Below are 10,133 nucleotides of genomic sequence, written 5' to 3'. Positions count from 1 at the left end.
CCCCCTTCAGTGCAATTAACAGCATTTGGATTTCCACACAAAGACCCGACTCTTGCCTCATTTGTCAGCAGTTTAAGCCAGAGTGCTCTGGGCTATTGAAGTGCAGGTCGTTCAGAGATACTAGTAGCTGACATGCTGCAACACTGGGGAAATGACTTCTTTTTCCCATGGAAAATGGCTTCTGCTTGCAGCCACTCCACAGGCAGACTGTCTGGTGCCACGCTAGAAATTTGCAAACTTTGCAGGATTTCTCCAAAACTAAAGCAGCCAGCAACAAGGACCCTGCAAGTCCTTAGAGCCTCAAAGACCACCTTTAATCTGATACCCAGACCTTGGGGAAAGGACTTCTTTTTCCATGGAATATGGACTTCATTTGAAGCCACTTGCACTTGCAGATCATGTGGTGCCAGGAGAAATTTGCAAATTTTATTGGATTTCTCCAAAACTAAAGCTGTCAGCAACTAGGACCCTGCAAGTCCTTAGAGCCCCAAATGCCAGCTCTTATCTGGTACACAGACCCTGGTGAAATGACTTCATTTTCCACTGGAAAATGGCCTCTGTTTGTTGCCAGTCGCCCTGGCAGATATGGAGTGCCAAGCTAGAAATTTGCAAACATTACTAGATTTCTCCAAAACTAAAGCTGCCAGTGACGAGGAGACTGGAAGTCCTTAGAGCCCCAAACACTGTCTTTAATCTGATACCCAGACCCGGGGAAAATGACTTCTTTTTCCCATGGAAAATGGCCTCCATTTGTGGCCCCTTGCTCTGGCAATAAAAGGGTGCCAATCATAAAATTTGAAATTTTACTAGACTTCTACAAACATATAGCTGCCAGCAACCAGGACCCTGCAAGTCCTTAGAGCCCCAAACACTACCTCTTATCGGATCCCTAGACTCTGGGGAAATGACTTCTTTTTCCCATGGAAAATGGCCTCCATTTGTGAATGCTCGCACTGGCTGATAGTGGAGTGCCAACCTTAAAATTTGCTAACTTTTCTGGATTTCTCCAAAATTAAAGCTTACAGGAACTAGGAGCAAGCATTTCCTTAGAGCCCCACATGCCACCTTTGAGGTGATACCTAGACCCTGGGGAAATGACTTCTTTTTCCCAGAAGTAAAATGGCCTCTGTTTGCGACCACTCACACTGGCCAATACCAGGCTGCAAGGTGAACAATTTCACAAACTTTGCTGGATTTCTGCAAAACTAAAATTAGAGGGCAGATAGAATTAAGGGAATAGAAATTTATATATTTATCGAAGGGTCTTCACATACATTAAGAGCAGATGAAGCCTCCCCAAGGGGCTACACCTAAAACTGAGGACAGCCAAAAACTTTTCAGACAGATATGTTTGGTCTATTTATATATCAGTGGTTAATCCTCCAAATACAGCTTCAGGTAATGAAGTCATATACCCCCAGTTCCACATGTGAGGAGCAAAATATGTAGAGAGGAGGGTCCTGAAGCCTTTCTCCCACTTGAGGTAATCTGCCTGATAGATACAGGCACAGGGGAACTCTCGGGGCTTCCTGCAGGGCTGGAAACACCAAAAGGTTTCTTACGCTGCTGGCTTTGCTCTAGGGAGGTCGGGACACGTCTTGTTCCGCGGCAGCAGAAGGCTGCAGCCTGTCTTCGGGCAGTGAGTCAAGCAGGGAGTCCTGAGCGCAGCAAGGGAGACCCTGGGGTTCTGTGCGCCTGATTCTTGAGGAACTGAGCCCTGCTCCTTCTCCTTCACTCCTTCCTCACTGCTTTACACATCCCCCGCGGACCTGGGCAGGCTGCTCGCGTGGCCAGAGCTACCTGTCGTGCCGAGATACACCTGCTGCTCTTCTACAGAGCCTTCCCTACTAGAGGCCGGCACAGCACGGCGCGCCACACGCCGCTACTTCCGCCACCTTGGGCAATGGGCAGCGCAGGAAGCGTTCCCTGCGCAGGCACGGAGTCCCTTCGTGTTCACGGGCCTAGACTCCATTTCCCAGGGGGCATAGGGCTTGCCTGAGTCGCGGTTCGTGTGAGTCATTTCCGCCGCGGTTGCGCTGATTCGTGTTTGCAGCGTCGGCGGCGGGAGAGACGGTGAGGGGCAGGAGACTCGGGGCGGTTGGAAGCCGTGTCCTCGGCCCCCGGGACGGGTGTGTAGGAGAGGATCGCTCGTGGGCTCTGAGGGGCCAGGAAGGACCGTCTGGTTTCTGGAGCTGGAATGTCAGAGCCGGGGTCTTCCGCGTGCAGCGTGGGTGAAACCGGACGATTCCCTTTTGGGAGGGTCCTTGAGCCCCTCTGGCCTTCGTGAGTGGGCAGGAGCAGCCTGGGCTGCATGCGCGGCTGTGCGGCTGCAGCAGGGCACAACTGGGGGGAAGGAAGTGGCTTCTGGCGCCCGTGCTGGGACGGGCTGGGCAGGCGGGTCCGTGCCAGGCCCGGGAGGTTCAGCGAGGCCAATGGCAGGTGCTGCACCAACCCCAAGCACAAACAGGCTGGGGGAGAATGGATGGACAGCAGCCCTGGGAAGGATGTGGGGGCATGGGACGTTGACAAGAAGCTCAGCACGCTGTGGCAACGTGCATTGGGAGCTCAGAAAGCCAACACTGCCCTGGGCTCATCGCCAACAGCGTGGGCAGCATGTGAGGGGGGGATTCTGCCCCTCTCCTCTGCTGAGACCCTCCCCTGTAGAGCTGCCTCCAGCTCTGGGCTCCCCAGCACAGGGAGGACAAGGAGCTGCTGCAGTGAGTCCAGGGGAGACCACAGAAATGATCCAGGGGCTGCAGTCCCTCTGCTCTGGATACAGGCTGGGAGAGCTGGGGGTGTTGAGTCTGGAGAGGAGAGGATTCCAGGGGGGCCCTAGAGCCCCTTCCAGGGCCTACAGGGCTGCCTGGAGTGATAAAACCAGGCTTTCCACTGCCAGAGGGCAGAGTTAGATGGGATATTGGGAAGAAATTGGTGCCTGTGAGGGAGGTGAGTCACTGGCACAGGTTGTCCAGAGAAGCTGTGGCTGCCCCATATCCCTGGAAGTATCGAAGGCCAGGTTGGATGGGGCTTGGAACGACCTGGGCTAGTGGAAGATGTCCTTGCCCATGACAGGGGGGTGCAATTGCATAGTCTTTACAGTCCTGTCCAACCCCAGCCACCCTGTGACTGTGGAAGGCAGAGGCCCTGATATTGAAGCAGTTTTTGAATTTAAAAGCCCCATCAAGTTTGCTCACTGGTCGCATCTGTAATGTTCCTGTTGTCTCCTTGTCCTCTCAGCTGGGTGGCTGCAGAGGAGCTGGGTTTGGATAAGTCAGAACACGTGGCCTGAAGCAGGGACTTGTGCAGAGGACCATAAAAGCCACTGGAGGGAGTTGGTGGTTCTCAGTGGCTGGAAATAGGGAAGAATAATGTTGGAAGTGAGGAGCTGTGCTTTCTAAAAACTAATTCTGTTGTGTAAGACAGCTCTGGAAAGTTGCCAGGCTTTGCAAGGGCAATTAACCATTAGTTGCTAAAACTGATGAAATTGTTAATTACCAAAGCTTTTGCTCTGGAAGTTACTAGAAGAGGCTTAGTGATCTGCAAGCTTTGCCCATTATTAAGATGTGCAGGGCCAGGGCTTGGACGTGATGATCCTTTTGGGTCCCTTTCAACTCAGGATGTTTCATGATTCTGTAAAAGGGAGTGGTACTGGCCAGGGCTTTGAAAGGGGACAAGACCATGAACTTTTCTTCCATGGCTGCAGATTGGTGACACTGCTGTGTCTCACAGGCAAATGTTCAGAGATTTCAAATGATCAGTGACATTCCATTTCTTTGTTTTTCTAGATGAAGCTCCCTCTTCTTGCCGTGTTTGCTCTGGTGTCTGTGGCTCACTGCGAGGATGGTGCCAGGCTCCTGGCCTCCAAATCCCTGTTAAACAGATATGCAGTGGAGGGCAAGGACTTGACTTTGCAGTACAACATCTACAACGTTGGCTCCAGGTAAGCCCTGTCCAGGTTTCAGTACTGACCACGAGCAAATGTTCTCCGTGTGGCTGCAGGGTTGGCAAGGCAATTTCTGAGCTCCGTGATGTGCTGTTGCTTTTTGCTCCCTCTAACTCTGAGCTTTCCAGCAATGCCTGAAGGATTGACCCTGAAATTTGCCTATTCCTTCCTCTTCCCTGCTTTTACCTCATGGCTGCTCAGTCTAGCATGGTATAGTTCCTGTGGTGTCCTGTGACACTGTTCCCCATGCATGCAGCTCCCTTTCTTGGCTTTGTAAGCTGTTTTTCACATTTATTCTTTTTAATGAAAATTCCTTTTTGCTATCAGGACCTAACTAAGGACCTGTCAAAGATAAAACAGAACTTCCACCATGCTGGTAAAAAGCTTCATTTGCAGAATGAAAAGCTGACTGAACAAATGCAGGACACTATTAAAGGGCTTTGAGATTTTGGTTTTTTAGGTTTTTTTTTTTTAAGGCAGAATAATGCATACTGAGTGCAGTACTGCTAACAGAAGAATATATGGTGCTGTCATGTTGAATTGATACAACATTAATGAGATCCTGTAATTTTATCTGTGGGATTTGGTTATTATTTAGGCCAGCATGTGTATCCATGGGATGGTATCTGAAGTTCAGCAAACTGCCAAATTGTGTTGTGGAAAAAATGGTGGTTTTCCTGTCCTTGTGTTTGTTTCTCTCAGCTTTGCCTTCCTCCCTCTGCAGTCTCCCTGTAAGATACCTCAGCTCTCCTCTGTCTTCTGCTGGTGACATTTCATCTCTGAAAGATCAATTCTTCCATTTGGTCAAGATGGAACTGTCAGTGCACTTTGCTGCAGAGCCTGTGAGCAGATGGCAAAGCTTAAGATTCCTGTCTCATCCCTGTCTTTGTTGTGTTCAGTGCTGCCCTAGACGTGGAGCTGTCGGATGATTCCTTCCCCCCAGAAGATTTTGGCATCATCTCTGGCATGCTCAGCGTCAAGTGGGACAGAATTGCTCCATATCTTTTCACGTTTTGAAGTTTCTTCCAACTCTCTTTCTTGCCACTGAGCATCCTGCAGCTTAGTCCTATCTTCATCTGCTGTCCCTGAAATTCCTTCCAGAGCCTGGACAGGGTGCCAGATCCAAACCCCTCCTCTTCTAGATAATGCAGTGTAAAAACAAAGTTCCTTGCAGACAGGACCAGGTCCCGGGGTAGTTCCTCTGCCTGTGGAGGAGCAGCTGGGTCAGCCTTGGCTGGGTCTGGCTGTCTGTGACCATGAGCACTCAGATCTGTCAGCAACACTGACTTTTTTCCCTGGCTCCTGGTTGCTCTTTCCCATCTCCTCACTTTTCTTCTTGGGCTGAAATACAACAGTGTTCCTTAACATCCAACTCCCAGAGCCAGCAATGTGTCCCACACCGTGGTTCTGCGGCCTCTCAAGGCTGGGTACTTCAACTTCACCTCTGCCACCATCACATACCTGGCACAGGAGGGTGCCCAGATGGTGGTAAGTGGCTGATTTATGGGATCCCTGCAGACACACCTGACCCTGCTCCCGGAGCTGCACGGTCGAGGTGATGCATGTCTGTGTTGCTCTCACCCTGCTCAGTTCTGGAGCGAGCAAGAAAGGTGGCAAAGCCTGTCTTTTCCCTGCCTTTTCCAGGTTGGCTTCACCAGTGCTCCTGGGCAGGGAGGAATCCTGGCTCAGCGTGATTTCGACAGGAGGTTCTCCCCTCACTTTGTGAGTACCTTTCAACTGACAATGGAAAAGTGCACCGGGCAGCTGCAGCCCAGTGTGGTGGCTTCCTGCTTGCACATGGTGTGTGTGACTTGCTCTGCAGTCACCTGGAGAGCTCCAGAATGGGTTTGGAGTTAGTTCCTGTCAGTTCTCCAGAGAACTCTCACAGAAGCAGCTGAGTTTCCATCCCAGCTCCCTCTGTGAAGGAGCTGCACTGTGGCATTTCAGGCAGAAAATCTGCGAGTAGAATCTTAGAAGCTCCTAGGCTGGAAGGGACCCACAAGGATTGTGGAGTCCAACTCCTGGCCCTGCAGAGGACAACCCCAGGAATCCCAAGCATGTGCCTGTCAGCCCTATCCAAACTCCTTGAGCTCGTGTCAAGCTCGGTGCTGTGACCACTTCCCTGGGGAGCCTCTTGCAGTGCCTGGGAGAGCATCCTCTGGGAGAAAGAACCTTTTCTTAATATCCAGCCTTTAATGCTGGCTGTCCTGACACAGCTGCAGGCGCTCCCTTGGGTTCTGTTACTGGTCACTGAGGGCAGAGGTCGGTGCCTGCCCCTCTGCTTCCCCATGTGAGGAAGCTGCAGACAGTGTGAGGTCTCTCCTCCCTCTCCTCCTCTGACCTCATTGCTCTAAGAGTCCCCTGGCCTGGATTGTTTTGACTTTTCTCTTAACAATTTCTCCCTCTAGCTGGACTGGGCAGCATTTGGCATGATGACCCTGCCTTCCATTGGGATCCCCCTGCTGCTCTGGTACTCGAGCAAGAGGAAGTATGACACCCCCAAGAGCAAAAAGAACTGAGCAGAGTCCAGTGCTAGCAGCAGCAGCCCAGAGCTCGGGAAAGGACACCCCCGAACCCCCAAGAACAGGGGCTGGGTCGGGATCCATCCCCCGCCAGGTGCTGCCTGCGTGGTACTTCAGCCCTCTTGGCAAAGGATTCGGTGGCTGCAGCAGCAGCTGTGAGGTGTCCTCTGTGTTCGAATGGAGAAACAAGCAAACAGAAAAAAGAACAACCAGAAGTCCCAAACTGCCTTGTCCAACCCCTTTGGAGGCAGAACCCCTCTCTCCTCTGCAGCTGCAGCAATCCAAGCAGCGAAGCATGTTAGTGCCCAGAGGGGCCTGTCTGTGGGGCTCTGCCCCCTGTGCTGCCTCCAGCTCCCATTTGCCTGCTGCAGTTTTCTGCAGGGTGTCATATCTCAGGGTCCCCTCCAGGTGCTGCCTGCCCTGTGGGACGGAGATTGCTCTGGTGATGCCACAAACCTGATTTGATAGAAGATGTCGTAGCTGCTGCCTTGTCCTGTTGATGCTGTTCTCTGACCCACCAGCCTGCCCAGGTCCATGGTGGGCTTGTAAAGCCATGAGGGTGGAGTGCAGGGAGGAGGATGAGGGTTAAATTCCTCAAGAATCAGGTGCACAGGCTGGGAAACTCTCTGTGCACTGGGGATGCTCTGCTTAACTACACCCACTCACAGCCACCTCCCCATGACAGGCTGCAGCTTTCTGCTGACAGTGGATCAGGACATGTTCTCTGCCATCAGCTCGTTTCCTGTGCCTTTCTCTGACCCTCTGTCCCTTGGGATGACACTGAACCACCCGGGACACAAAATGGCCGTTGGTGGCTGAGGAGGGCTAAGGGCCCTGCTAAGAGGGGACACTGGAGTCCAGGGCACGGGCTCAGTCGGTTCCAGCAGCAGCTGGATCCAGCATTCCCAGTCTGCAGTAGGGGACTTTGCTGAGGCACAGAGCCAAGGGTGGGGAGCTGAATCACAGCAACCTCACCAAGCCTTGCTGTGTCTTCAGCCATTACAAGGCCTTGGGGGGCTGGGGGGCTCCCCCTTCTTATTTTCCATAATTCCCAGGCCTGGTGGACATGCAGTATTGTCCCTCAAATTCTTGTGGCTGTGTCAGGGGTCTTCCCACTGCAAGACTGAAGTCCTCATGTTTGCAGAGAACCCTTTTGGAATTTTTCTGCCAGTCCTGGCAGCACAGTGTCACCATGTCCCCCTCCAGCAGTGCCTGTAGCAGCCTCTGCAGCACCAGCCAGTCTGAGGGACATGGGACCTGTCATACCTGATGTGACCAGTGACCACCCATTGGATAACATCCAGCACATGGATGCTCTGGGATGTCCCCAGAGCAGGGGTCAGGCTCTGGTCACACCAGGGGGATGACCCATGAAGCTGAGCCTACCCAGAACCCTCAGGGTCCCCACGGGTGCCAGGCTGGGGACACAAATGCCCATCTGAGACTCTCACAGGGGGGCTGACCACTGCCAGGTCTGTCACACATGTAGGTGCCACTCTCAGTGACAGTGAAGTTGCCATGTCCCTCCTGCCCCCAGCATCACCCGTCCTTGTACTAGGCGGTGGCACCAGTGAGCCCTGGCAGGTCAGTGTCACCCGGTCCCACAGCACCACTAGCCTCCAGGGGGTCTCCACGAGAAGCTGGGTGGTCTGGGTGCCTGTGGGTGACAAGGGACACCAGTCTGCCAGGGCTGGTGTGGGGCTGGGGACAGTGGGATGGGGACATGGCATCCCCTGAGCACTCACCAGCGAGGCCGAGGGTCTGGGCTGGAAGGGAGAAGGGACAGGGCTGGGTGCGGGTGAAACTGCAGGTACAGAGGCAGAAGGGCATGGGGTGTGGGGGCTGTCCACAGTCTGTCCTTGTGTGGCATGGACCCCTTGGAGACAGGGACACTGTGGCCACCCCATAGTGAGGCAGGGCACAGGGACGCTGTAGACACCCCCGAAATGGCAATACTATGACCACGCTGTACTGTCACAGGTCACCCCCACCAGCCCCCTGATGCCTCCCTGAATCCTTGTCCCACCATTAAGGTCCCCACCTTCCTGCCCCTATGACCCCGGTCACCTCACCTCCTTGTCCCCACAACACTTTCTTTTTCCTGGACAAGAAGGAAGAGGCTGTTTGTGCTGAGAGTCAGATGGGAAAGGGGAGCAGACTCTGTCCTGGAGGGCACATCCAGGGGGGTCCTGTCCTGGGTTCACCTGGGGGAAACCAGTCCAGGGGGTGACACATCATGGCATGGGGGGTCCTGTCCCTAGAAGTGGCGGTGCCACCTGTTGAAGAGGTGGCACATCTTCGGGACCCCTGTCTATCCAAGTGTGGGGCCCAGCCATGGCCCAGCCCCACTGCACAGGGATGGCCATTGCCCAGCCCTGCTCTGGCCAGCCCCAGCTGGCAGCCAGCACCTGAGGGTCCCCCCTGCCCCCTTGGCTTTGATTCTGGCAGCTTTAGAGCTGCTGCAGAGGTGAGAATTCTGTGGGTGGAAAAAGGCCTGGCTGTGGTTTGCTCAGCCCTGCAAGAAGCACAAAGCCCAAAGGGAGCCCAAGCAGTGGCTCTGTGAGGGCCTTTGATGGTTTTCAGAGCAGGGCTGGCTGGAAACCCGCCATGCAAGGGCAGCTGTGAGGGAACCAGTCTGGAAATGCAGCAATTGATTCCTCTTGGTAAGGGACTGCGAGAACAACAAAACTACTGAAATCCCACAACAATCTGCTCAACAACCTGACCTGGACCCTCCTTCTCCTTCCTGCTGGATGCCCCACACCCACCACAGCCCCTGTCTCACTGCCCTCTGCATCTGGATGGGGAGAGAAAATTGAACAAAAGGTTCCTGGTTTGAGACAAGGACCAGGAGAGATCACTCATCAAATCCTGTCACGGGAGATGCAGGCTCAGAATTAGCAACATGAATTGAATATTTACTGACCAAATCAGAGCAGGATAAGGAGAAGTCAAATAAACCCTTCAAAATACCTTCGCCCCCACCCCAAACTCCTTCCTGGGCTCGCTCTCCTCCCTCCAGCGGTGCAGGGAGATGGGAAGGGGGGCCCCGGGCAGTTCAGCACAGGTTGTTTTCTGCTGCTGCTCAGGCAGAGTAGTTGCAGTCCTTGCCTCCTCCACCAGACTGGGGTCCCTGCCTTCCACGGGAGTCTCTTCTCCAGCGATTTCTCCAGCGGGAGTCCTTCCTGCGGGCTGCGGCTCTGCCCCAGCTGCTCCAGGCTGAGGCCCTTCCTTGCCCAGGCTCAGTGCCCCAGGAACTGCTCAAGCAGGGGCTGCCCACGGGCTCACAGCTCCCTTCAGGCATCCTCTGCTCGGACAGGGGCTCCTGCAGGGCTGCAGGGGGGTGTCTGCTCCCTGGGGACCCCCACAGGCTTTGGGCGAATCTCTGGAGACCTTCATGCCGCTCCTTCCTTCCTACAGGGCTGTTCCTCTCGCAGCCTCGGAGTGAAAACCCCGTGTCGTGGGTTTACAGGAAGCAGGTTTTCTGGGAATGGAGTGGCCAGAGGCCAATAGGTGTTCAGATTTTAAATTGACACCAGGCTTGGCCACTGAGGGTGGATGCGCCTCTGAGAACACAGGGGTTAGAAGCAGAGCACTCCCTTGGGCTCTCTCTTTGATTTCCGGCCAGCAAAGAGGCAAGGCCTCCCCTGCCCGGCTTCGAGCTGGGC

The 10,133-nt window shown here is 54.0% G+C and overlaps 1 protein-coding gene across 1 annotated transcript; it reads left to right on the top strand.

The window, feature by feature from the left end:
* Positions 1-2,049: 2,049 nt before the first annotated feature.
* LOC102038263 (translocon-associated protein subunit beta-like) lies at positions 2,050-6,944 on the top strand. Its single transcript, XM_031065653.1, has 6 exons — positions 2,050-2,129; positions 3,786-3,940; positions 4,843-4,941; positions 5,323-5,431; positions 5,588-5,665; positions 6,352-6,944. Exons 2-6 carry the CDS (start codon positions 3,786-3,788, stop codon positions 6,460-6,462), a joined length of 552 nt encoding a protein of 183 aa, XP_030921513.1. The 5' UTR covers positions 2,050-2,129; the 3' UTR covers positions 6,463-6,944.
* Positions 6,945-10,133: the final 3,189 nt, after the last annotated feature.

Source organism: Geospiza fortis, unplaced genomic scaffold (genome assembly GCF_000277835.1).
Source record: "Geospiza fortis unplaced genomic scaffold, GeoFor_1.0 scaffold1160, whole genome shotgun sequence".
NCBI lineage: Eukaryota > Metazoa > Chordata > Aves > Passeriformes > Thraupidae > Geospiza > Geospiza fortis.
Note: the sequence above shows the minus strand (reverse complement) of the source record. Positions and strands in the feature narration are given on the sequence as shown.

Coding starts and splice junctions, on each gene's coding strand:
- LOC102038263 (XM_031065653.1), top strand. CDS start 3,786: ATGAAGCTCCCTCTTCTTGCCGTGTTTGCTCTGGTGTCTGTGGCTCAC. Junction 3,941..4,842: donor ATCTACAACGTTGGCTCCAG/GTAAGCCCTGTC, acceptor TGTTGTGTTCAG/TGCTGCCCTAGACGTGGAGC. Junction 4,942..5,322: donor AAGTGGGACAGAATTGCTCC/ATATCTTTTCAC, acceptor TCCAACTCCCAG/AGCCAGCAATGTGTCCCACA.